Source organism: Suncus etruscus, chromosome 1 (genome assembly GCF_024139225.1).
Source record: "Suncus etruscus isolate mSunEtr1 chromosome 1, mSunEtr1.pri.cur, whole genome shotgun sequence".
Lineage (NCBI taxonomy): Eukaryota > Metazoa > Chordata > Mammalia > Eulipotyphla > Soricidae > Suncus > Suncus etruscus.
This window is the reverse complement of record NC_064848.1, coordinates 5,246,107-5,274,061: the sequence shown is the minus strand read 5'-3', so window position 1 is coordinate 5,274,061 and position 27,955 is coordinate 5,246,107. Positions and strand designations below refer to the sequence as shown.

Genomic DNA, 27,955 nt, shown 5'->3' with positions numbered 1-27,955 from the left:
AAGCCAAAGCTGGTCTTTTAAAAACTTCCCTCTTTTTTCTTCCCAGCTTTTGGGCCATTATCCATGATTCTTAGGGCTTACTCCTGGCCCTGTGCTCAAAGATCACTCTGGATTTGACTTGTGGGACCATAAGCAATGCTGAGAATCGAACTCACCTTTGTCACCTGTAAGACAAATGCCCCACCTGCTGTACTATTGCTACAGATCCTAAATCTAATTTCTTATTGATGGACCTTTTTTCTTCCTTCTGTGGATTTTTATCCATTTTTAAGTAACTGTAACCGATTCCCTGCCTTGTGCAGAGCAAAAATCCTGATCCAGAGAAATAATACAGGGGTTTAGGCATTTACCTTGCATACAGTTTAATTTTCATCAATGCATATGGTCATCCAGGCCCAGTAGGAGTGAGCTGTGAGCAAGGAGTGAGCCCTGAGCATGGAGCTAGAAGTGAGTTCTGAGCACAGAGCCAGGAGTGATTCCTGAGCACAGAGCCAGGAGTGTGAGCTCTGAGCATTACCAGATATTGCCCCCTAGAGAAAGAAAGTTCCTGAGGCTACCTTCTTCATATCTCCCCTGCTCCTGCCCATCTCTTCTTGCCCTCTTTTTGTGCCAAGTTTCTGCTATTGTCCCTGGAGTCCCAATAGGACTCTACAGGGTGTGTGAAGGTGGCTTTTGTGGGCTTGGCTCTGTTGTGATTATAAGGCTTTCCACTTGGGAAATGATGTAGAGAGCAATAGGACCTGCAACTCAGGGCTGTGGGTATGGCATCTTGGGGGGCTGCTGAAGATACAGAATTTTAGGGGACTGCTGTGGATGAGGAACCCTGGGGAGCTGCTGTGAGTATAGAGTTTTGCAGGGAGCCAGCAGGTCTGGAGTGGCCAAGGCTCTGCCAGATCCTACAATCTTTTTTGTTGTTGTTGTTCCCACAAACAATCTCCTCCACCCCCACTGGCTCTGATTGGGTTGGATATCTTTAAGATATTAAAGAAGCATTATTTTATGTTTGGTTAATAATTATTTTTTAAATATATAAATCTTTAAGCACCATGATTACAAGCAAGTTTGTTGTTGGGTTTCAATCATAAACAGAATACCCCCCCTTCACCAGTGCAACATTCCCACCACCAGTGCAGTGACCCCCCCCCCTTCCCACCCCTGCCTGTATTCGCGATCGGCTCAAATTGTGAGCCAGTCCTTCCAGCCCTTAACTCTATTGTCTCTGGACAATATTACAGTAATGTCTTTAATCTTTCTCAAAACCCATTGATAAGTGAGACTATTCTGTGCCTATCTCTTTCCCTCTGACTTATTTCACTCAGCATAATAGATTCCATGTACATTCATGTATAGGAAAATTTCATGACTTCATCTTTCCTGATGGCTGCATAATATTCCATTGTGTATATGTACCACAGTTTCTTTAGCCATTTGTCTGTTGAAGGGCATCTTGGTTGTTTCCAGAGTCTGGCTATTGTAAGTAGCACTGCAATGAATATAGGTGTGAGGAAGGGATTTTTGTATTGTATTTTTGTGTTCCTTGGGTATATCCCTAGGAGTGGTATAGCTGGATCATAAGGGAGTTCAATTTCCAGAGTTTTGTGGAATCTCCATCTCTAACCCTACCTGGGACTCTAGAAAGAACAAAGAGTGACCTTCACACAAGGATAGCAGGTGAGAACCACACGGTCTCAAATCACCAAGCATCGGCACCAGTCCAGGATATTTAGAAGGGGATGTGTGTTCTGTGGAGGATACATATTCTGTGGAAGGTACATGATCTGTGGAGGATGTGTGTTCTATGGAAGATGCACTTTCTGTGGAGGATGCGTGTTCTGCGGAGAATGCATGTTCTGTGAAGGATTCGTGTTCTGTGGAGGATGTGTGTTCTATAGAGGATATGCATGTTCTGCGGAGGATGTGTATTCTGTGAAGGATGAGTGTTTTGTGTAGGGTGTGTGTTCTGTGTAGGATGCATGTTCTGTGGACAGTGTATCTCACGAGAAGTGTAGGCTGGTGAGGTTCCCACTTAGGTTCTCACTGACAATGCTTATTTGGTGGATTCTTGCCACTGGCCAATGTGGGAAGGACCTGGGGGCCAGAGGATCTGAACTTGGCACAAAGGGGCTTCTGCATCGGTTATGGATTGGAGATGAGTTTTTATTGTTGTGTATGTTCAAGAGAAACCCATGAATCTGAACTAACATAAGAAATTTAGCTTCCAAAAGTTGGCAACTAGTTAAAAAATATTTCTCAAAGCACCATGCCAGCCAAGCACAACAAGTGTGGGGCCGCTGCCTGCTGTCCACCTCAGCCCAGATCCATTCGGTGGTGGCTGTCTTCTGTGTCTGGATGGATCCTGGCCATCACTGGTAGTATGTGCCGGAAGTGACCCCAGATCAACCGTAAAGGGTGGGGAAGAAGAGAGAGGGGAGCCTGACTGGACTTTGGGGGCTTTAGGTTTGTACAGTAAATATTTACTGTGCCCCTGAGCTGTTCCGAGAACTCTGTCCACTCCTCTGTGTGTTCTGGATCCTGTTGGGACCTGAGCCATCTTGCTCAAACACTTAGGCTCTCTCTTGCAGGCCCTTCTGTGGTCAGTGTCTGATTTTGGAACTTGGAAGAGAACAGAGGAGAACAGAAGGATCTAGGGACAGGATGGAGGACTGGGGGGTGGTTTAAGCTCTGAAAAGCTCCCTGGACACTAACATGATACAGTAGGTATCCCTTGAAGAGGTGTGGAAAAATCTGGGGGGAAAGAGACTGGAGTGAGCACCAAGTGGGACCCATTTTCTCTAAGAGGGTTTCTTTGCTCTGAGGAAGTCCCAGATAGTGGAACTTCTCAGGGGACTGACTGCCTGCACTCTTTGTATTGGGGGCCAGAGCTCCCTTGGAAAGGCACATCTGATAGTGCTCAGGGGTTACTCATGGCTCTGTGCTCAGAAATTAACCTGGCAGAATCAGGGAGCTATAGGGGATTCCTAGAATCGATCCCGTGTTTGCAAGACAAATACCCTACCCACTGTGCTCTTGCTCTGGCCCCAGCTTCTTAAACTTTTCAGAGTCTCTGAGAAATCTCAGCCTTGACAAGAGATGCCAGAAGCACCCCAGATTGGTAGTGCAGTTGGTGTATTCATGACCCACCTTCACATTCAGGGTCAGCTCTGCTGTGTCAGAAGTTGATCCCTAGGGCTGGGGAGATAGCATGGAGTAGGGCATTTGCCTTGCATGCAGGAGGATGGTGGTTCGAATCCTGACATCCCATATGGTCCCCCGAGCCTGCCAGAAGTGATTTCTGAGCATAGAGCCAGGAGTAACCCCTGAGCCCTGCTGAGTGTGACCCAAAAACCAAAAAAAAAAAAAAAAAAAAAGAAAAAAAAGAAAAAGAAGTTGATCCCTCATTCTCAGGAGGGTCAGAAACTTGAAGCATAGACTTCTGCACCTCTGCACTCCCTTAGTCTCCTCCATGGGTTTGAAACCCTATCTGCTTTAGGCCTCTCATTTCTAATGGGCTCCCAGCAGTAACTGACAGCTGAAATTTAGGGTCAGCTTCATGCTGTGAACTGGCATATTTCCAGAATCCCTGCACCAGGGGCCTTCAGGTGGTTTGAATCCATTGGAATCAGAGTGTGAGTGACTTGCTGAAGGCCACATGCTGAACGGTGGGGATGGAGCTGGAGTGACTGACCACTTTCTTCCCTACCATGCCAGCTTTGAGGTTCTCTTTTTTTCCCCTTCTTTGTTGTACTTTCCCCTCCTATTGTTTCAGGACTATCAGCATTTAGATGTTTAACAGCTTGGTTTTTTTTTTTTTTTTTCTCCCCTATGCTCTTGGCTAGCAGCAAGAATTCATCACCATCTGTGAATGTTTACTGAGCCTCCTGGGTTGCTTTGAGTGGAATTGTACTGGAATTGTACTCAAAACCCGGACCTCAGGGCTGTGGGGCCAGCAGCAACGTCTTTCTAGAGCTGCTGGGCCCCATCTCTGGCAGGCAGAAAAGAAAAGTCCTTTTCCACCTTGCTCAGGCTGCCTCCAGCATAGTGTTCCCCATGCTCATCTCCAGAATGGGAGAGAGGGACTTTCTCTGCTCCCAGTCCTGGACAGAGGTGTCCAAGGCTGGTCCCCAGAGGGGCCACATCTCAGACTCTATGTGGACTGAAAATAGCCGTCTGGTTTCTCAGGGATGGAGGCTTGGAGAGGGGAGTCAGAAGGCTGAGAGGCACAGAAGCTGCAGGCATCTTAGGGCATTTGAAAACTACTGTGCGAAGGATGATGAGGTCCAGTGATGGCAAATGCCAAGGGTAACCACCCTTCCCTGGCCCTTCCTCTCTCATTCTCTCTCTGTCCTTCCTTTCTGCTCCCTATCCCTCCCTCTTCTCTCACTCTGTCCCCTCATTCCCTCCCATCCCCTTCTCTCTGTCTTCCCCACCCCCTTCTTTCCCTTCCCTCTTATTCTCTCCCCTCTTCTCCCCTTTCCCCTTTCTATCTTTCCCTCCTCTCCTTCCTCCTCCCTTCTCCTTCTTATCTCCCCCTCCTCTTTTATTCTTCCTATCCTATTCTCCTCTCACCTCCTTTCTTCCTCCTATCCTTCCTTCCTCTCCTCCTCCCCTTTTCCTCCTCTCCACATCTTTTCTCTTCCATACCACCTTCTTCAGGTCTCCCTCCTTCCTTCCTCTTCTCTCTCTTACATTCAACTCCTCTCTTGTCTCTCTCTTCTCCTTTGCCCACCACTCATTCTCTCCTCTCTTATACCCTCTTCTTTTCCTTTCCCATTCCCTCCCCTCCCTCCTTTAATCTCCCTTCTTATGCACTCCTCTCCCTTTACCATTCTCCTTTCCCTTTCTGTGTTCTCCCCCCTGATAGCTGTACTTACCAGGACCCCATCTTTCTGTAGTAATGCACATGGTTGCAATGTGCAAGCAATCACATACTTGTGGCACCAGGACAATGGCAGTTTTCATGGGCTTACTCTGGGCATGTTAGTTGGTGCCGCTCATGGGACAAAATTCATACTTGTGCATATGGTTTGGGAAAATCCTTAGGACATTGTCATCTGTGCCAGTAAAGATACAGTGATCAGCCAGGTGGATTGTGCCCCTAAAAGAGTAATACTTTTCATCCAGTGCAGACTCTGCAGAGGTTTTTATTTTGAGGGCACACCTGGATCTACCTAAGTCTTGATCCTGGGTCAGGGATCACTCCTGGCAGAGCTTGGGGGACCTTTGTGATGATGCTAGGGATCGAGCCCTAGTCATCTGTGGCTCAGAGCCCTTTTTTAGAAGCAGGAAAGTGTAAGTATGGCTAAAAATGAAGCATAGGAATGTTCTCTTCCACGGCGCATTGGGTGCTAGTACTTCACTAGAAATTGTAAACTTGGAATTGACTGAGTTTCAGTCCAGAAGCTGAGTGTCCCCCACTTGTACATGTCTGCTTTTCATGTTGGTAGCCCATGTGACATTGGTTTATCTCTCTGGCCAGTGATTCATAATGAAGGAAGTCATTGCTATGCAGAAAGCATAGGTCCTCCCTTTCTGCCCTCTTCACCTCTCCCTCAAAGCTCCCCATGACAGGAAGGCCCACAGATCATCCCCCATATCTCTGGATACTCACACCGCTTTGTTCTAAAGGGTGAGGTGGCCCCGATTTATTTTGAAAGATGAAGCAGCCCTGTTATCATCATCTTTGTCTGGTTCACTTACTCCCCCCATAGTCTGTGAGTCGCCTCCAAGATGAAAGCAGGGCCGCCCCCGAACGTGCCGACTGGCCACAGGAAATGATTCAGGCTTTGGACTCATGTGGTCCTAGTGGCCAGAGAGTGGGAGGCTGAGAACGGGCTCAGGGGAAGAGGCCACTCAGACCGTCATGGTTTCTGCTTCATGGAAGAAAGTGGAAAACAAGAGTGACTAAGAGACCCGTAATATGATGTGTTTGGGCAGAGCAGTGAGCTAGTGCTGAAGATACAGCTCGAGGCAGTGTGATTGGCTAGAGATCCCTTCTCATTGCTTTGCCTTTTTGATTTCGTGGGAGAGCACAGATGCTTCAGGGTGGAAAGGCACAGATTAGCGGAGCTCATGTGTGTCACTCCCCATGGCTGCATCGAAGCCCTGTTTTCTCCTCTGCAAAGAAAATGGTCAGAGAGATCAATCTCTAATAGTCCACATTGGCTACTTGTCTTATTCCTCTTTCTTTAAACAAAAGAGAGGAGAGAGAGAGAGAGAGAGAGAGAGAGAGAGAGAGAGAGAGAGAGAGAGACAGACAGACAGACAGACAGACAGAGACAGAGACAGAGAGAGACAGAGAGACAGAGAGAAAGACAGAGAGAGACAGAGAGATATATAATACAGAGTATAAAATGTTTGCCTTCCAAGCTGCCAACCTGTATTCAGTCCTTGGCATTCCATATGGCCTACTGAGACCCCCCAAAAATGCTCAGGGCTGAGCCAGAAATAAGCCCAGATCATTGCAGGGTGTGACCCCAAACCCAAAACATAAAAAAAAAATGGAAAGGCAGTTGGGGGCAAGGGTGATGCACAAAGGACTAACGCTTAGACTTTGCATGTGGGAGCCCTAGGTATAATCCCAGGCACTGTATGGTCCCCAAACACTATCCAGGGGGTGCTCCCACCAAAAAGCACCACCAGGTGTAACACAAAATCAAAAAGTAGAAAGAGAAGTGACCCTCATTGTGTGCATCTGTCCTATGACCTTCCATCTTCTATTACCTTCCAAATTGGACATTTCCTTCCTGTGATTTGAAAACAGAAAACCTCTGAGTGCTGGTTCTATGAGCACCCAAATAGGTCACCATGGAACAAGGAGCCCTATTTAAACCCATCTGCATCTAAGACTAAGTCTAAATCTAAGATTAAGACTCTATCCTAAGTGCCTCTTGTTTATTTCACTTTAATTTTTTTAGGGGGGGTCACAGCTGTATCTAGGGCTTACTCTTGGTTCTGCACTCAGGGATTACTTCCGGCAGTGCTCAGGAACCAAATGGGGTGCCAGGTCTGTTTCCTGCACTGCAACTGCCCCTCATCCCCTTTTCTTATTTATAATGTGTGCGTGAGGTGGGGCTTGCTATAAAAACTATGTGTTTTGCCTCATGTCCAAGAGGCAAGAACATTGCCCAGAACCTTCCATGAGGGAGCACTATGAAGACAAATGAAGGACTACAGAGATGGCTCAGTTGGCTGATCACATGCTTTTGCATCCTCCTCCTTAACCCTCATCCTCCATCTTCCCTTTTCTCTGTCCCTCTGCCCCTCTGGTCCATTTTCTTCTTTGTCCTTCTGCTCCATCTTCCCTCCTCCCCCCTACATTTTTTTTTGTTTCTGGGTCACATCTGGCAGCACTCAAGGGCTACTCATGGCTCTGTGCTAAGAAATTATTCTTGTAGACTTGGGGGACAATATGGGATGCTGTAGATTGAACCCAGCTAGGCTGCATGCAAAGAAAATAGGGGCTAACACTCTGGCCCCTACCTCCTTGTTTTGATGCTGTGACTCCCAAGTTCAAGGCCAGGTGTAACTTGTTGCTGATGACTCTGGACAAGTCACCTACCTCAGATGGATGTTTCACCTGCAATTCAAGTGTTCCCCTAATTGCCCTCTCCCTGCTCTAGGTAGTGACCAGTGCTGTCCATATCTGCTAGTTGGGGAGGGTGCTTCTGTGTCCTTTATATTGAGCCCACCCACAGCATGTCCTTCCCCCAGGGCCTCTCAAGTGTCCCAGGGAACAAAGACAGCCCTTTGACGACACCTGGCACTAGTTGGAAGCTTCTCTGGTGATTACAGCCAGATGTGGAATATCACACACTTGGCAGTATATGGACCCAACCCCCACCAGGAATTTTCTGGCCCCAAAATCTTGCTGAAACTGAGAAGTGGGAGTGGGGAACTTGGATTCCTCCTAGCCTGATGTTGTAATGTTTTCTACTTCAGTTAGCTCCCTCTTTCTTTGGAAAGTTTCCTCTACCTGTCCAGGTCCCCAATCAGCCTGTCTTTATGGGAGTCCCTCATAGAGGGCAAAATCAGATATCCTTTGAACAATCTACCCAAGAGTTTCTGCACCAGGGGGGCTTATGCCCAGGCTCTCTTTGTCCCCTCCACCCTACTTTTGTGATGTACCTGAAGCATCCAGAAGCCAAAGGGGTAATGGAGACCTAAGCCTGAGTGGGAAAGACAATGATGAGGTAGCTGCTGCTTGAGATAATGTGGAGACCTGTATTTGGGGAGGTGGGGTGGATGGAGCTCTGGTTAGTGCCCTTTTGCAAGTGGAGATAGAAACTGAGTGGTGCTTGGTGTGAGCTGTTCAGTGGCAGGTATACCAGGATATGAAATCCTGCTGGGAGCACTGTCCAGGCAGGCCTGGCCCATCTCTGCAGCAGGTGGAATTGTGCCCACTCTGATGCCATGCCTGGCTGCAGTAGGAGGTTGGGCCTAAGGCAGAACACAACCAACCTTCGTTTAATCCCCAGGACCCAATATGATTCTCTGAACCTACCAGGAGTGATCCCTAGTGCAGATCCAGGAGTAAACCAGATATTTCCCCAAAAACAAAATCAAAAGAAATATGATAGTAGCATCCATAGAACTCCATTTCTTTCTGGTTTTGAATTGAGAGGTCTGGGAGTTGCAGTGTGCAGGGAGAGGGAGCTTCGTCTGACTCAGTGCTCAGGTCAGTGTGATGTGGTACTACTGTCTGGGTTGAGCAGTGCCAGGATTGAACTCAGGTTTCTGCGCCTAGTGTGTGTTTTCCCCTCCCAACTGTCTCCCTGGCCCTTCTTTTTGCCTTTTTGCTTTGAATTTTTTTTATTTTACACATTAAAGAAGTTGCTGTTGTAGGACAGGAATTAGTTTCTTCTAAAGCCAGAGTTACCAATAGCTTGATTCCTTTTGTTATTTTCCAGCACTTTTATCATCACAAAGACTGAGACCTTCAGGCAACTTGACACAGCAAGGGAAAGCAATTTGGTAGAAAAGAATTGTTTTCATTGGCCTCTACTCATTCAGGGCATGAAAATGACCCACATGAATTGCCCAGACCTGCTGTGGTAGTTGGTAGTTTACATGATCAGCCCCGGCTATGAGGCCACAAGAGGGAGACCACCTTCTTTGCATCTGTCAACACCCCCTTGCCTTGCCTTGCCTTCTCTGTTGTTGTGTTGTTGCCTTTTCTTCTCTGTCACATACTTCTTAGCTGCAGTGCTTGTACACCCTGGCTGTGAGCCTGAGATCACACACACACCCTGTTATGGCTACAGCCCCCCAAAAGGTAGAGCTGCCAGACCCTCACAGTTATGGCTGTCCCCCTACTCCCTTCTCTTCTCTGGATGTATTGCTTATTGACCTTGATGTTTAATCACTGACCTCAACCACTAAAGGAAAATATTAGAATAGATGCAGTCAAAGGTCCCCCAAGTACCTACCATCCTTTGTGGTTCTTCAAATGGCCAGGCAGACATTTTGTTCGCCAGAGCTCCAGCTGGCCAAGAACTGGTGTGCTCTAAACATTAGGCCTCGTTGGCTGCCCCAGCAGCTGGGGTTATCAGGCCCCCAGCCCAGGATTTCTGCTCGAACCAAGGATGCTTTGGGTTGGGGGCCTTGTGTACTAAAGTAATGAATACTTGGTGAACACCCAAATTTAACGTCTTTTCAGCAGATATTGGTCCTTGGGGCTTTCATGGCTAAATAGTTGTGCTGGGGCTGCAGAAATTTTTGAGGGCTGATTGTGAAGGAACAGGAAAAGAAACACCTCCCTATAGGCCACGATGACTACTTTTGGTTATGGAGCAAAAGACTGGGCCTGCTCAAGTATCAGTGCCATTCTCCAAAGTCAGATGGCTGAACACACTGAGATCATTTATATGGATCCAGAAATTTATATCAATGTGTATTGATCCTTTATATTGAACAAGAAATTTTAAAAGTAGGGAAAGAATAAGGAAGGAAAGAAGGAAGGGGAGGGAGAGAGGAAGGAAAGGAAAGGAAAGGAAAGGAAAGGAAAGGAAAGGAAAGGAAAGGAAAGGAAAGGAAAGGAAAGGAAAGGAAAGGAAAGGAAAGGAAAGGAAAGGAAAGGAAAGGAAAGGAAAGGAAAGGAGAAAAAGAAGGAGGGAGAGATGGAAGGGGAGGAAGGAAGGAAGTAGAAGGAAAGAAGGGGAAGTAAGAAGTGTGGGAAGAAATGAGGGAAGGACAGAGAAGAAAGGAAGAGGAAAGGGGAGGAAGGGAAGGAAGGAAGGAAGGGAGGGAGGAAGGAAGGAAGGAAGGAAGGAAGGAAGGGAGGGAGGAAGGAAGGAAGGAAGGAAGGAAGGAAGGAAGGAAGGAAGGAAGGAAGGAAGGAAGGAAGGGAAAGGAATGAGATGAAGGAATGAAGAAAGGAAAAGGATGGAAGGAAGGAAAGGAGGGGAAGGAAGACATGAAAAAACAAAGGTCAAGAAGAGTGGATGGAGAGACTTAGTGTGCAAGTAAAAAAACATGAACAGAGGGGGCTGAGATGCAGCTAAAGGGAATATACGGGCACTTTAGTGCAGGAGCTAGAGGAAATGCATCTAGCATCTGGCATATGTGTGTGCATCTCTGCAGCAGCTCATTGCAGGGGAGTATGTGCGTCTGCGAGGGCTGTGATACTTACTGGCAACCTCAACTGAAGAAGTGCCTTTTTCTTACACACTCAAGTAGCTATGGGACTGGAGTACAGTGGGAAGGGTGTTTGCCTTGCATGCGGCCAGCTCGGACTCCATCCCCGGCATTCTATATTGTGCTCCAGCACTGTCAGGAGTGATCTCTGATGACAGAACCATGAGCCCTAAGTACCACTGACTGTGGCTCCCAAACAAACAAAAATAGATTTGGGACGAAGGGGGATATTAAAGAATAAATTGGGTAGAATGGAAGTGTGGGCCATATCTAGCAATTAGATATAGTTGAACCTTCGGGAAGCACTTGCATCATATGCAAAGCAGCACTCTGAGTCCATACAACCAGAAGTTCTGTCCTTCTGAAATGGCTCCAATCTTACATTAGAGATTAGGAAATAGTGGTGTGTGGCCCTTTCAGATTCGGGAAGGGAATGAGTCACCTTGCCTGACCTTTGCTCTCTACAATACCTGAGGCTTTGGTGAGGCCAGGAACCCTCTGGGGCATCTGCTTTCTTCCTGTGAACGAAATGATGACAGTGTCCACTCTCGGTTGCTGGGAAGATCAGCGGTGGATTCAGTTTATCAGTGAGCTTATGCTGAGTAACAAACCACTCAGAGCTCCACACACCACTCTTAGTATGGGCTGGCCCTGTTTGCATTGGTTCGTGGGCCCAGGCAGAGGGACAGCAGCTGCCCAGGGGGAGGACAGGAGGACAAGTAGAAACAAATACATACCCTTCTCATTTCTGTTCATAACCCATGGACAAGTAAATGCTCCCAAGTCTCCTGTATGCATGCATGCACCTACACAGAAACACACCCACATGCTCTTGCACATAGACACATGCAGACACACACACACACACACACACACACACACACACGGATGAACACATCCATGGTTAGGTGCAGCAGCAAGGCCATCAGTCCATGATCTGGATGCTCTCCTGGGCATGGCACCACCTCTCAATGCTCAGTCAGCACATCAGCACATACAACAGGAAAACTGCTTTCTGGACAGCTTAGGGTGTGTGTGAGAGAGGAGAGAGAGAGAGAGAGAGGGAGGGAGGGAGGGGGAGAGAGAGAGGGAAGGAGGGAGAGAGAGAGAGAGAGAGAGAGAGAGAGAGAGAGAGAGATGGAGAATAAGAGAATCAGTCTCCCTTGAAATAGGTTAGGTTACCACATCTATTCTTTGTTCATTTTTTGGTGGTAACTGTTCAGTAACTTGGCATCATGCAGCCTTGCCCACCTTGCATGGCCCTCTGACCTTGTTGGCCTAGGACTGGATTCTGTTCCACCCTCAGAGCTTCCATGGGTGGGGGCAGGCAGACTTCTGGGTGTGCTGTCCCCTCCCGCTCACCCGAGTAGCCCGTGTGGGCCTGACTTTGTTCTGAATCCATGTTGACATGTTTTTTGGAACTGACTCTGCTCCCAGTCTTTGCCCATTATTCCCTGTCCAAAGCTACTGCTCCCTCACATCAGAGGCCTGGGTGATTCTTGAAGGCTGAAGTCCTCTTGCTAGGAGCAGAGGACACAGTTGGGTGCAGCAGGAGGATGCCAGCCTTGCCTCTCCCGGGAGTTACACTGGCCAGCCCCACCTTCCCATGGGCTTTGGACTCTGATGCACCCACATCCTTGGCAGTAGCCCCCATCACTGTTTTGGGACACTTTCTGGGTCTTGCTTGGAGCCAATGGGAGGAACCCTAATTTCCTGCCACAGGAAATGGTTCAGCTGGTCTAGAATATCCTTCAGGATTGAAATCTCTGTCCAAGAAGTGGGGGGAAAGGGCGGGGGCGTCTCATGAGAAAGGAAGGCTCTGGCATGAGAAGAGATCTCTGTCACCCACGGGTGGGCGCCCTGGCAGGTTGGTCCCCACAGCTGGGCTCAGACTAGGAGGAAAGGCCAGACCAGGGAGAAGAGTCAGATGTAAATAGACCTTTTACGGGTAGCCAGCCCCGAATTAAAGTCTCTTTACTGGCTTTCTTCACATGTTGCCCTGTAGAGCTTAGGAGGGTGTGTCCGGACAGCAGCTAAATGAGATCCAGAGCTGACATTCCCATTTGGGGCTGCCCAGGCAAACCCTCATGTGCCCTCAACTGTTACCAGGCCTGGCTCCCAGCAGCCACACTTCAGACCAGGTAGAAGAACGGTGGCAAAAGATCAGGAATTGGGTGCTCTTTGGCTCATATGTTGCTGACTTCTAGATTGTGTGTTGTGGTCAGAGCAATAACCCAGTGGGTAAGGCACTTGTGCAGGCAGCTGACCTGGGTTTGATACCTGGCAGTCTTATGGTCCCCGTTCCCTCCCCCCCCGTCCCCCCCCCCAGCCCTACCAAGAGTGATTCAAAAATCAACAACAATAAAAAAAGAAAAAGATTTAAGAAACACTAAGCAATGTGATCATACAAACAACTTCCTACAGTTCTAAGTCAAATCAGTTTCTGAATCCAGGGCTGTCAATGTCCAAAGTCCCAAAATCCTTGCCCTGCCCCTCTCTTTTTAAAATTCTGCCAGGATAGAACAATAGTAAAGTGAGGAGGGTGTTTGCCTTGCATGCCGCTTACCTCAGTTCGATTCCTGGCATCTCATGTGGTCCTCTAAGCCCACTAGTAGTAATTTCTGGCACAGAGCCAGGAGAAACACCTAAGTATTTCGGGTATGGCCCCCAAAACAAACAAACAAACAAACAAAAGTCCTGTTTGGAGCTAAAGCTATTAAATAACTGGTAGGGTACTTGCCTTGTACGTATACTTCAATCTCCAGCATCCCACATGGTCTCAGGAGATCCAACAAGATGAGATTTTGAGTCCAGAGCCAGGAGTATCTATCACCTGAAGCATCAATATATGTGTCCCCAAAATTGTCCCCAAAACATATGAGCACTAAACATTATCCTGTTAATGAATGAAACAGATGACAGATTTTTTTTTTTCCTTTTGGCCATATCCAATTGTGCTCTGAGATGGCTCCTGACTTTATACTCAAAGATTACTCCTACTGGTGCTCAGGAGATCATATGGAGTTCCAAAGATAGAACCCAGGTCATCTGCTTGCAAGGCAACTGCCCTACCTGCTGTACTCTCTTTCTGGCCCCAAATGGCACAGATTAAAAAATATATATTGGTATATGCTGATACCTGTGCACACTGAAACTACAGCTGCAGTGAGAATGATAAACCGTCTTGTCTTCAGCACAGCACACCTCCAACCTCTGCTGTAGATGCTCATGTGCCCTCTCCCCACTCCTGTCCCTCTCACTCTGTCCTGTCCTCTCCCCCATTTTTCCTTTACTTGGTAATTTGTAGCAATATGCTGGTACCAATTAGTTGGTACAACCAACTCCTGTCACTTTGCAGAACTATTTGTAGATGACCCTCGTGTTCTATCAATAGTCTATCCTTTTTCGTTCCTGAATAGGAGTCTCTTCTATGGATGTACACTTGTTGCTCCGTTTACCTCCTGATTATTGTTGAATAATTTTTAGTTGGGGTCCTAGAAAGCTGCTTTGAGAGTTTGTGTACTGCTTTCCACACGCACAGATATCTTATTTCTCTTGGCTAAGTACTTAGAAGTGGGTATTGAGGCTGGGGTAATGGTTGATGTTTCTTACTCATTAGAAATTTCTAGGGGCCTTCCTTAGTCTGTCATATGTTGAGTAGGAGATGCTCAAGTTCTGGCCAGCATGTGGTTGGGTTTAGTGTTTCCGCCTGTTGCCATCAGCCCTGTGAAATGTGCCTGCTGTTTTGATTTGTGCTTCTGTAGTGACAAATGTTGGACATGAGTCCACACATATATTTGTCATCTTTGTATCATTCTGTGCCATGGCTATTCAAATAATTTACCTAGATTTATTTTTAGTTGGGTTGTGTGTGTGTGTGTGTGTGTGTGTGTGTGTGTGTGTGTGTGTGTGTGTTTGGAGGAGGCCTTTGACCACAACCATTGTTATTCTGAGGTTATTTATTCCTGCCTCTGCACTCTGGGATTACTCTTAGTGTTCAGGGAACTATATGGGGTACTGGGGATTAAACCTCTCAGTAGCTGGCAGGGCAAGCACCTTACCCATTGTACTATTGCTCCAACCTCTAATTGGGTTGTTTGGACTACAAAGTTTTCAGAGTTCTCTATATGTTCTGAAAATAAATCATTCATCGTAAGTCCTTTGCTAATATTTTTCCCTGTTCAAGGCTTTTATTTTTTCTTCCTTCCTTCCTTCCTTCCTTCCTTCCTTCCTTCCTTCCTTCCTTCCTTCCTTCCTTCCTTCCTTCCTTCCTTCCTTCCTTCCTTCCTTCCTTCCTTCCTTCCTTCCTTCCTTCCTTCCTTCCTTCCTTCCTTCCTTCCTTCCTTCCTTCCTTCCTTTCTTTCTTTCTTTCTTTCTTTCTTTCTTTCTTTCTTTCTTTCAGCATCTTTCAAAGAGTGGAAGCTCAAGTTTTGGTAATGTGATTCACTAACATATTTATTTATGTGTTTGTCTTTTGGGCTATCCCTGGTAGTACTCAGGGAACTGTGTGGTGCCAGGCATCACACCTGGGCCTCCTGTATACAAAACATATTCTCCAGCTCCTTGAGCCATCTCCCCTGTCCTATTGATTTGTGTGTGTGTGTGTGTGTGTGTGTGTGTGTGTGTGTGTGTGTGTGTGTGTGTGTGTGTGTGTTTGGGCCACACCCTATGATACTCAGGGGTTACTCCTGGCTACGTGCTCAGAAATCGCTCCTGGCTTTGGGGGACCATATGGGATGCCAGAGATCGAATTGAGGTCCATACTGGGTCAACTGCATACAAGACAAATAAATGCCTTACCACTGTGCTATTGCTCCAACTCCTCCCCTATTGACTTTTTTGAATGGAATGTGCATTTAGTTTGTGTGTAGGCAGTTTTTGCCTTTTCCAAGGCCATAAAGATTTTCTCCCCCTACGTTTTCTTCTAGAAGTTTTTCATTTCGGGTTTTTCAGTTGAATGAGTCATCAGGGCTTGGGCCACACTGGCTGTGCTCATAGCTCACTTCTGTCTTTGTGCCCAGGGATCACTCCTGAGTTGTCTTTCTGCAAGACAAGAACCCTACTTGCTATACTATTGTTCTGACCCCTATTTATCATTTATGCAGAGGCAAACTGAGGATACTGGCCTGGCTCTCCCTAGCTTATGCACTGAGCTACAAGGACACCTCCATGAAATCCTTTCCTTGCACTTCAGGCTTGCCTGTGTCCTGCTGGCCCACCCGAGTACCATTTTATCTCCTTATTTATTTGTGCATATTTGTTTCTGAGTCATGCTTGGTGGTGTTCAAGGCTTACTCCTGACTCTGCACTTAGTAATTACTCCTAGCAGTGCTCAGGGAATCATATGTGGTGCTGGGGATTAAACCCAAGTCAGCTGCAGGGCAGTGCCCTACCTGCTATACCTTTGCTCTAACCTGCAAAGAGCAAGCCCACCTGCTTAGGATTGAGAGACTTGGTGTGCAGAACTACCAGGAGAAGACTGAGGTTGGACCACGACCACCCCACCCCGCCCCCTTACTCTCCCCTCCTGTCCTCTCATTACTGCCTGGCCTTGAGCAGTGTGAGGGGTCATCAGTTCTATCCATGTCAGTGTCAATAGAATCTTTCTGTGGGCCCCACTCTGATTCTGCTGCCCATTGAGGTCTATTCTTCCCTGCCCTGTGTCTCATCAGCTTGGAGAGACGTCATCCTCATTATGCTGTGTCTGGTTAGACAGTCCATGCTCTCTTGCCTCTCCTCTCCTTCCTTCTTCCCTCTCTTAGTGCTCTTGTTTGTTTGTTTGTTTTGTTTTTGGTCACATTCATAGGTGTGAGGAAAGCTAGGAATTATTCCTAGCAGTGCTCAGGGGACCAGATGGGGTGCTTGGGGTCGAAACCCAGGTTGGGTATCTATCTCCTACCTGCTGTACTATCATTCCAGCCCCTCTCATTGTTCTTTTATGCTCTTCTGGGTCCAACCCCACGGCAGCCCCACAGCTTACCCTTATACCTAGGGCTGGCTCATGCTACACATTTATGTTTTTAGTCCTGTAGCTGCTTCATGCCCACACAATATTCCCTCCTTGTGTCACCTCCCAGCCTTAGCTCTGGGCCCATGGGGATGGCTGTGCAGTGAGATTCCTGACTCCTGTGAGGAGAGTAGGGTGTTAGTAGTGGGTGGTGGTCCCTTTCTATGAAGGCACCCCATGCCCCACCTACAGTCTCAGGGGCCCACATGACTTCATGCCTGCTAGCCCACTGTCTGAAAGCTGATCTTTTCTTCCCTGCAGAGGCTTAGTACAGAGTGGCACCCACAGAGAGCTGCCTGTGGACCACTGTCCATGGAGCACTGCCACAAAGTGTGGCCAACCATGTTGCCCATTGTAGAGTGGTGCCTGTTACTTTAGTTACTGTTACTTTAGTGCTGAAGAGCTTGTATGACATATCCTGACTTGGGGGCTATGGGACCCATGCAGTCCTGACTCTCAAACCCCTGGCCATTTCCCATTTCTCCCCCTCCTCTGGAGCCCCCACTCACTGCCATTTTCCCTGGATTAGATCTGGGGGTGATGCATCTGGTATTGTGTCCATTTGTGTTGGTGGACGTAGCTCGTCCAGAACTGTGGAGGATGGATGGATGGCCAGTTTCTCCAGTGAAATGGGGAGATGGGGTCTTCCAGGCCTTGATCACTTACCCAGTATCTCAGGCTGTGAGAGTAGAACCCCCCCCCACCCCTTGACCTCAAGACTCTGTCTGTGCCTTTCTGTTCCTTGGGGTATATCCAAGTTGTCTCCTCTGGTCCTGCCTGATAATTACTGTCTGGGGGTGCAGGGTTTGTGGCTTGGACCGCACGAGAGGGAGGGAATTACAGTCTTGAAGATGTGCTGAGTCAGCCCCTGCGGCTGGCCTTGACCTTCGTGTGCAGGATCTCAGCCACAGGCTCTGAGGGATCAGCGTTCTCCTCGCTTTCTCTTTCTGCCCATGCATGTGTCTTAAGTGCATTCTCAACCCCAACCTCTGAAATTGTCCATCAAGGAAGTGAGTGTCTTGAACCTCGGGCAGCTGGCAGCTGGTAAATTCTGTTCTTGGAGCTGCCCTGGCTGCATTTACAAGCACCCTCACCCCGTCTTCCTGCCACATACTCACAGCAGCTCTCTGTGTTCCTCAGGCCCGGTCTCAGCTCTTCTCCCACCCTTTCCCTCTACCACAGACAGCCCCCAGTCTTCTAGAACCTTTTTCTGCCCCACCACTACCACCTGCAAGTCTCCTCCCACAGCTCTATGCCATGGTGGGTGTTTTCACCTGGTGTTGGGGATAGAATCCAGGACCTCACACACATGAGCGAGTACCCCACCACTTGGTCTGCCTCAGATCTTCAGGTCAGTCCTTAACTGGGCAGGGCCCTCAGCAGGTCCATCTCTACTTGGGGAAACAGCATCTTTCCTTCTGCGCACCTGTACAGGCTGTTCTTATGCTGCAGGGCTGGCAGTGACCCAGGAGCAGTACCCACCCTGCTGCCCTCTGCCCTCTAGCTATGCCATTTCTCTCCTTTTGCAGGACAATGTCTGAGTACAGTTCTCTGTATGAGCACTTTCTCTGCGGTCTCACTACCAGATCACCATGAGTTTTTCCCTTCTGGGGTCCCCTTAACACCTTCATTTTGGCTCTCCTTGTTCTGGCCCTGTGGCCAGAGGGATTTTTCTTGTTTTGTTTTTGTTTTTGGACCACACCTGCTAATGCGTAGGATTTTTCTCCTGGCTTTGTGCTCAGGGAAGCACTCCTAGTAGGGGGCCCGGGGAACATAAATGGTAACAGGTATTGAACCTGAAATAGCTGTGTGCAAGGCAAGCACTCAACCCACTGTACTATATGTAGCTCAGCTTCACAGCTGTTTTTAACCAGCTCTCACTGCCTCTTGCTGCTGGAGTGGGGCCTCGCCTGGGCATGCCCTGGGGATGCTGTTCAGTGCAGTCTAGAGGAAATGGGTACACAGGAACAAGTGTAGATGTGCTAGACCAGGTCAGATCTGGAGAGTTGTGGATCTGGGGGATCAAAGCCTAGGGCCACATTGGCTCTTTTCTCCCACTGTATGTGATTTGCCTGTCCCTCACTCATATAAACCTCCTCCGGAGGGGCCTGTGTGACTTTTCCATTATCCCTTTTATCTCTTTATCCCTCTCTCTCCCCCTCCCTGACTTTGCAGTATACTGACAGAGGAGGGGAGGTTGTTTGTCACTTTTAGAGAGTGTATGTGTGTGTGTGACATATGTATGTATATATGTTATATGAGAATGTATGTATGATAGTGTATACATATAGATCGTGTGTGATAGTCTGTATGTGTCTGATTGTGTATGTGGTTTGGGCCTGGCTGAAACGATCAGATATATCCTGTTCTCACACTCTCTAGGTCTCATTGGCACTGGGGACTGCACCTCAATGCTTTGGGAATTTGGGAGAAGCCAGGACACAGCTCAAAGGGGAGGCCAAGAGATGGTTCAATGGCCTGGGAACACATACTTTTGCATATGGAAGCTCTGAATTCCATCCCTGACACTCTGGTTCTTGAGTACAAATATGGGAATAGCTCTTGATTACCCAGACATTACCCTACTAATGAGAAAAACCAGAATCTCCCTTTCTTGTCTGATCTGTCCCTGAAGCCCTGCACCTGGCAGGATTAGGTGAGGGTCTCTAGATCTTGGCAACTGTGCTATTCAATTCCCCTTCCCGGAGGGGAAGTACCCAGCACCCCCAGTACCCTTTGGGGGGCCGCAGAGGGTATGGTTTGAGGTGGGGGCTCAGTCTTCCTTTTCAGCCCTATGTTTTCCTCTTCTGGGTCCCTTTCCAACATCATGAAGGTGTAAGAGACTCCAGCCACTGCCTTACCCAGGAGCTTTGTCACCTTCCCATCCCTTTCCATGTCTTTTGTGCAGGTCCCTGGATGGTCGGCTACAGGTGTCCCACCGCAAGGGGCTGCCCCATGTCATCTATTGTCGCCTGTGGCGATGGCCAGACCTGCACAGTCATCACGAGCTTCGGGCCATGGAGCTGTGTGAGTTTGCCTTCAACATGAAGAAGGATGAGGTGTGCGTGAATCCATACCACTACCAAAGGGTGGAGACACCAGGTAGGCCACCTTCTTCCATACCTCCCTCCCTCTGCACACTGGGGGTGCCAGTGCCCCAGCACTTACCCTGTCTCTTCCGGTCTCCCCACAGTCCTACCCCCTGTGCTGGTGCCTCGGCACACAGAGATCCCGGCCGAGTTTCCCCCGCTGGATGACTACAGCCATTCCATCCCTGAGAACACTAACTTCCCTGCTGGCATTGAGCCCCAGAGCAATATTCCAGGTATGGGGTAGTGGGGCCTGGCCTTGCTTCCTTTTCCCTATGGACCCTTAAATCTGCAGTACACCTTCTTGGGTCTGGCCTTCCTCATTAATGCCTCTTGTGACCTGACTCTCCCGCCCAGTCATTTGTGTTGGAAGCAACTCCAGGTCTCTCTCTCTCTCTCCATGGTTTCCTGTCGAGGTGAGAGTCAAGGCTACAGATAAAAACAGGCAGTCCCTCTTTACATACACACAAGTGTGCATCCCCTATGTCCCTGTACCCCATGGTCCCTACAGTGGGGGACAATCCCACTGGACTGCAGCAGCTGCTGGGCTATCATGTCTGTCTTCCTGTCCCACCCTCATGTCGTGTCCTCCAAGGGATATAGGTGTCCATGGGCCTGGAGTTAGGGTCCCAGTGCTCAAGACACCCCTTTTCAGAGGCACCCCAGTAGTACTGGCCTTTTGGAAAGTCAGTCACCCTCAGTTCATTCCTTCAATGAATTCTAGATGAATCCGTCTCTGTGGCATGATTGCTTTGATCACAGCAGAGCTAGGGAAGTGTGAGGCAGGGCTGGTGCATGACAGCTCACAGCTTCTCTGGAATGAAACTCACCTCAGACCTGAACCCAAACCAGAAGGAGCCTGCCTGACTGAGGCTGTCAGGCACATACTTCACCCTAGGAAGTTGAATGTCCTGACTTGAGGCAATGGTAGGGCCGGATATACGCTGGAACCAGGAGCTGGAGCTTGGCACCACCTTCTGCTTAGCTCCTGGCTGGACAAGTTTTCTAAAAGGTGGCCAATATCTTGGTGGCTATTGGGTGCCACAGCCTCCTTTCTGTTCTAGAAACCCCACCCCCTGGCTACCTGAGTGAAGATGGGGAGACCAGCGACCACCAGATGAACCACAGCATGGATGCAGGTCAGCCTCACGGGGTGCACTGAATTCTGGGGCTTGGTGGGCCCAGCAGGACAGACCCTGCTGCGTAGCAGTCCATAAGAGGAACTTGAGTTTAGCTGGGATGGGAAGACCCCTGTGGCCTCACACATCGCCTCTGCCCTACTGGGGGACACTATGGGATCTCAGACCTATGTCCTGGGGAAGAGATGGTCCAGCAATGGCCGGTCCCCTTTCGTTTTTTTCCTGAGAGAGTTGAGTCTTAGGGCTGCGGCTCTTCATGGCAAGGGGCTGGGGAGGAGAAAGGGGCGGGGTATGGAAACAGTGGACATTTATGGGGTGGGGTGAGTTCATAACATGAGCTACACTGCAGCAAGGCCACAGAGATCCCTGCTTACCCCACTGCACAGATAACTGTGGTCAGCTTCCAGAGGGGGTGTGGTGGCTCCCACTTCCAGCCTGCATCTCATGTGTGGTACTCTGGGGGTTTGCAGCCTCCCTCTCACCCCATCCCCCATAGTATATGCACCTCCCCACAGTATACACACCCACCCACCCCTATACACACAGTAGCTGTGCACCCAGCTGGACTGGATGGCTGGTAGCATGGAACCTTCAGCAGCTCCCATCATTTTAGTCGGAGGCCCAGCAGAAGGCTAGTGGGCTTCAGGGGTGGAGGCAACCTGAATGCTTGTTAGTCATTGGCCTGGGCCAAAGAAGGCGTGACCAGGGAGTTGCTCTGTGGGAAGGCAAAGGCTTGGTGTTCTGGAACTGATGCCACATGGGTTGGTAGTGTTTTCCTGGGGGCGAGTGGAGAGAAAGTAATTGCATAAGAACTGTTAGGTTTGGGACTTTGCCCAGTAGCAGCAACAGTGGGTATTGTAGAAAATGTCAGTCAGCCCAGTAAGTTTCCTAAGGTGACCCTGAGAGCTGAGACAGGTTCTGGGTGGATATTTTCAGGTGCCAGCAGGAGCCTGGTGATGGTCAATGTCTAGTGGCTGCATGGCCCACTAGGGTCTTGGGAAAGATTAGCCCAGTTCTCCTGGGGGCAGAGTTAAAGTGCACAAGCTCAGCAGCCCCGGGCAGGGCTCTATCGGGATAGTCCCTGTGCCGGTCCTCTCGTTGCACAGATGAGAAAGCAGGGGTGGGGAGGTGAGGATACCTGTTTACTCTTCCTCTAGGCCTGGGCCTTACTGCAGGGTTTTCTTACTCCAGCGGTGGCCACCTGCCCCCCAATAAGCCTTCAGATCTCAACTCCCAGGCTCAGTGTCCCCCCTGGTCTCACAGTTCTCTCTCATCTCATAGGTTCTCCAAACTTGTCCCCAAATCCGATGTCCCCAGCACACAATAACTTGGGTAAGTGTCTCCTCATCCACACGCCTGCTCACCCTGGTAGCATGGAACCTTCAGCAGCTATCATAATTCTAGCCGAAGGCCCAGCAGAAGGCTAGTGGGCTTCAGGGGCGGAGGCAACCTGAATGCTTGTTAGTCACAGCCGTGGTTGGTGGCTGTTGTGAGGAGGGATCTTGAAAGAAAGACTCATCTCCCACTCTGGCCCAGTGCTGGCCATCCATGCTCCTGGGGTCACCCACTCAGCTGGGACCCCAAAGGGTATAGAGAATGGCAGGAGGGGCCTCTTCTGTGTCTTCCCCCACCCATGTGGTGAAATGCGAATGGGTGTGAATCCCCAAATGGAACTAGTGCTCAAGAAAAGGATTCCCAAGTACCGAACTGAGAGCAGAACCAGGTATGTAGAGCATAGAGCCAGGTTACACAGAGCATAGAACAGGGAGAAGCCCACATAGATGTGGTCCAGGAACCAAAAGTAAAGAGTTGACCAAACAGCCAGGGTAGCTGTTAATATGTAGCACTGTGAGCTACATAATAGTCTTCATCTTCTTACTCAGCACTGGTTCTGGAGCCATAATCCTGGGGCATGTGTGGTCCTGGGGGTATGTATGGAGGAAGGGCAGTTAGGCATGCGTCTTGGCCAGCAAGACCCTAGAGCTTATTGATTCTTCCCCTTCTTCCCGAGCTGTTTTGTGAGCACACATGGATGCCTGGGTTATCACCTGCCTTATCTTGCCCTGTTTGGGGGCCACTAGGCCCTTCTACCTTGTGTTGTCCATCTTCCGGGTCTGTTTTGACTTCACTCTTGGCCTTCAGCTCCAGCCTGGGGCTCTCTGAAGGTCTCAAAACAAATGAAATATCAGTTCAGCTGTTTTGGGGTGTGGGAGTGGTGCAGGGGGGCTGGCCTGGAGGCCACTCCTGGTGATATTCTATCCCGCCTCTTTATCAGACCTGATGGCTCAGTGCTCAGACGAGTGCTGGAGGAGCTAGAGGTACTTGGCAGTCAAATTTGGGACCTCATGCAGACCAGGCACAGGGGTCCATTAATTCCCATGCCCTTTAACTCAGCTCTTGTTAAGGACCTTGTTTTATGTTCTGCTCTGGTGGCTTTAAGAAAGCACAGCTGGTTTGGCTTTTGGATTCTCTCACCATGGTTTACCTGGGGGCTCAGAGACCCCCAAGCTGATGACTCTGACTTCTGTTCCTGCTTAGGTGCCAGCACTCTCCAAGAGTACTAGATGCAGAGTTGTCATCTAGAAGTCCCGGCATTGCTTAGGACCTCTTCAATAGAGATCACAAGTGGGCATTGTAAAGGGCCACTTTGGGAGGACTTTTATTTTATTTTTTTAAACATCTTTGTAAAATAACTTCTGTGTGTATTGGAAAGGCAGGGAGGAGGCTAAATTCCTGTTGTGAAAGGACCGATTGAGTTGTGATGAGCCAGAAGCTCTATTCGTACTTGGGCAGTAGAAGGCTGTGACTATGAACTTGACCCTCAGCTTTCAGTTTTGGAATTTTTGTTGGGATTTCTGGGCCCTCTTCCTCCTCCAGATCAGCCAGCACTGGCTTTTGACATCCAGAGTTCAGGGCATGTGATAGAGCTGGTGGCCTGACTCTGTGCCCCACCTACGGGATGGTAGTCAAGAATTCTGTTTCGATTGTGGCCAGGATGACAAAAGTTTCTTAAGTGTGGACCCGGACAAAGGGCCCACTGACACTGTAGTCCCTACTATCTCTCTTCTGCCAACCCTGATATGAGTTTCAAGATCTATAAGACTTGGACTTAGAGTGTTAAGTGTTAATACAGCTGGGAAGGTGACCTGGATTTAATACTCATCACTACATATGGTTCACCAAGCTTGCCATGAGTGATCCCTGAGCTCAGAGCCAGGAGTAACTGTGAGTACTCAAAGAACAAACAAACTAAAAAACAAAACAAACCTCTCAGACTCTTGCTCTCAAAGCAAGAGTATAACCTCAAAAAAACAAACAAACACAGAAACAAACAATCCTCTTAGGCTCTTGCCCTCAAAGAAAGAGTGTGGCCTCAAAAACAAAACAAAACAAAAACAAAAACAAACAACTTTCTTAAGCTCTTGCTTCCAAAGAAAGAGTATGGCCTCAATAAAACAAACACTCCCCACCCTCAAAAAGAAAACAACAACTCAAAAACATCAAACTCTCTTAGGCTTTTGCTCCCAAAGCAAGGGCTCACTGACACGCTGGTGAGTAGCACTGTTCTGCTGGAAGGGTGGGTGAGTCCATGGAGCTTATTTGAGACAGGGCTTGGTGGACCCCATTCCCTCTTCCTGTTTTTCACCACTCCCTCACCCCTGATGTCTTCCTATTCACAAACTTGTTCAACTCCTGGAGCCCAGCCATACCTTGAAAACTTACTCTGAGCATCTAGCCAGCCTTTGAAGATCTCTACCGGATGTGCTCAGTTCTCACCTGTTAAACATTTTTAATGTCACATACTATGGAGTGAGGGAATAATCTGGCTCACATACATGATCCATAGCCCACCTGGCTGCCTATTTCAGTTCATCATCATTGCACTGTTTTTTTCTGTCTTGTTTTGTTTTCAGTAACACTAGCACAAGTTGCTTTTTCAAAGTATGTCAAAAACCATAAACATTAATGGTAATATAATCATGTTACCTGAACTACAAATAAAAGAGGGTTTTATATGTTTCACATACTGCAATTTTTTTTTGTTTTTTTTGTTTTGGGGGGCCACACCCGGCAGTGCTCAGGGGTTACTCCTGGTTGTCTGCTCAGAAATAGCTCCTGGCAGGCACGGGGGACCATATGGGACACCGGGATTCAAACCAACCACCTTTGGTCCTGGATCGGCTGCTTACAAAGCAAACACCGCTGTGCTATCTCTCCGGGCCCTATAGTAATGTCTTTAATTTTTCTTAAAACCCATAGATGAGTGATACTGTTCTGTGTCTATCTCCCTCCCTCTGACTTATTTCACTCAGCATAATAGATTCCATGTACTTTCATGTATACGAAAATTTCATGACTTCATCTTTCCTGACGGCTGCATAATATTCCATTGTATATGTACCAGAGTTTCTTTAACCATTCATCTGTTGAAGTGTATCTTGGCTGTTTTCAGAGTCTGGCTATTGAGAATAGTGCTGCAGCGAATATGGGTGTGAGGAAGGGGGTTTCTGTATTGTATTTTTGTGTTCCTAGGGTATATTCTTAAGAGTGAAATAGCTAGATCAAATGGAAGCTCAATTTCCAGTTTTTTGAGGAATCTCCATATTCCATAAAGACTGGACTAGACGGCATTCCCACCATCAGTGAATAAGAGTTTCTTTCTCCCCACATCCTGCCAGCACTGATTGTTCTTGTACTTTTATTTGTTTGTTTGTTTGTTTGTTTTTGTTTTGGGGTCACACCCGGAAGTTACTCCTGGCTCCACGCTCAGAAATCACTCCTGACCGGCTCGGGGGACCATATTGGATGCCAGGATTTGAACCAATGACCTTCTGCATGAAAGGCAAACGCCTTATCTCCATGCTATCTCTCCGGCCCCCTGTTCTTGTACTTTTTGATGTGTGCCAGTCTCTGTGATGTGAGGTAGTACCTTATTGTAGTTTTGATTTGCATCTTCCTGATGATTAGTGATGTGGAGCATTTTTTATATATCTTTTGGCCATTTGTATTTCTTCTTTGAGGAAATGTTTGTTCATTTCTTCTCCCCATTTTTTGATGGGGTTATATGTTCTTTCTTATTAAGTTCTGTCAGCATCTTGTATATTTTTTATATTATTCCCTTGTCTGAAGAGTATTGAGTGAATAGTTTCTCCCATTCTGTGGGTAGCTTCTGTTTCTTAGGCACTATTTTCTTTGAGGTGCAGAAGCTTTTCAGTTTAATATAGTCCCATCTATTTATCTCTGCTTACACTTGTTTGTAGAGTGCTATTTCCTCCTTGAAGATGCCTTTAGTCTCAATGTCATATTGTGTTTTACCTATGTGTTGTTCTATATACCTTTTTTTTGTTTTGTTCTGGGCCACACCCGGCGTTGCTCAGGGGTTACTCCTGGCTGTCTGCTCAGAAATAGCTCCTGGCAGGCACGGGGGACCATATGGGACACCGGGATTCGAACCAACCACCTTTGGTCCTGGATCGGCTGCTTTCAAGGCAAATGCCGCTGTGCTATCTCTCTGGGCCCTGTTGTATATACCTTATGGTTTCAGGCCTGATATCAAGGTCTTTGATCCATTTGGATTTGATCTTTGTGCATGGTGTTAGATGGGGATCAGAGTTCGCTTTTTTGCAAGTGGCTAACCAGTTGTGCCAACACCACTTGTTGAAGAGGCTTTCCTTGCTCCATTTTGGATTTCTTGCCCCTTTATCAAAGATTAGTTGATTGTATGTCTGAGGAACATTCTCTGAATACTCAAGTCTATTCCACTGATTTGAGGATCTGTCTTTATTTCAATCTCATGCTGTTTTGATAACTATTGCTTTGTAGTACAGTTTAAAATTGGGGAAAGTAATGCCTTCCATATTCTTTTTGCCAAGTTTTGTTTTAGCTATTCTTGGGTGTTTATTGTTCCAAATGAATTTCAGAAGTGTTTGATCCACTTCTTTGATAAATTTCATGGGTATTTTTAGAGGGATCGCATTAAATCTGTACAATGCTTTGGGGAGTATTGCCATTTTAACGCTATTAATCCTGCCAATCCATGAGCAGGGTATGCGTCTCCATTTCCTTGTGTCCTTTCTTATTTCTTGAAGCAGGCTTTTGTAGTTTTCTTTGTTAGGTCCTTCACCTCTTTAGTTAAGCTGACCCCAAAATATTTGAGTTTATGGGGCACTAATGTGAATGGGATTATTTTTTAATGTCCCTTTCTTCTCTATCATTATTAGTGCATAAGAAGGCCATTGACTTTTGCGTATTAATTTTGTAGCCTGCCACTTTGCTGTATGAACCTATTGTTTCTAGAAGCTTTTTGGTAGTATCTTTAGGGTTTTCTAAATGTATTATGTCATCTGCAAACAGTGAGAGCTTGACTTCTTCCTTTCCTATCTGGATGTCCTTGATATCTTTTTCTTGATTAATTGCTATGGCAAGTACTTCCAGCACTATGTTGAATAGGAGTGGTGAGAGAGAGCAGCCTTGTCTTGTACCAGATTTTAGGGGAAAGGCTTTTAGTTTATCTCCATTGATAATAATATTTGTCATTGGCTTGTGGTAGATGGCCTTCACTATACTGAGAAAAGTTCCTTTCACTCCCATCTTGTTGAGAGTTTTTATCAAAAATGGGTGTTGGACCTATCATATGCTTTCTCTGCATCTATTGATATGATCATATGATTTTCGTTTTTCTTTTTTGTTGATATGGTGTATTATGTTGATCGATTTATAGATATTAAACCATCCTTGCATTCCTGATTTAAAAAAAAACTACTTGATTTGGTGGATGACCTTCTTGATGATGCATTGAATTCTATTTGCCAGCATTTTGTTGAGGCTCTTTGCATCTGTGTTCATCAGGGATATTGGTCTGTAATTTTCTTTTTTGGCAGCATCTCTTGTTTTGGTATCAAAACCAGATAATGTTAGCTTCATATGTTAGCTTCAAGATAATGTTATCTTCATAGAAACTATTTGGAAGTGTTCCCTGTTTCTTCAATTTTATGAAAGAGCCTTAAAAGGATTGGTAGAAGTTCTTCTTGAAAGGTTTGAAAGAATTCATTAGTGAACCCATCTGGGCCTGGGCTTTTGATTTTGGG

At 47.5% G+C, this 27,955-nt stretch overlaps 1 protein-coding gene across 1 annotated transcript in view; it reads left to right on the top strand.

Annotated features, from left to right (window-relative positions):
* SMAD3 (SMAD family member 3) overlaps positions 1-27,955 on the top strand; it is a 107,384-nt gene that overhangs the window by 66,056 nt on the left and 13,373 nt on the right. The window contains exons 2-5 of the mRNA XM_049778045.1: positions 19,548-19,741; positions 19,833-19,964; positions 20,793-20,867; positions 22,149-22,199. Coding sequence (XP_049634002.1) covers positions 19,548-19,741; positions 19,833-19,964; positions 20,793-20,867; positions 22,149-22,199 — 452 coding nt within the window. The remainder of the gene's footprint in view (positions 1-19,547; positions 19,742-19,832; positions 19,965-20,792; positions 20,868-22,148; positions 22,200-27,955) is intronic.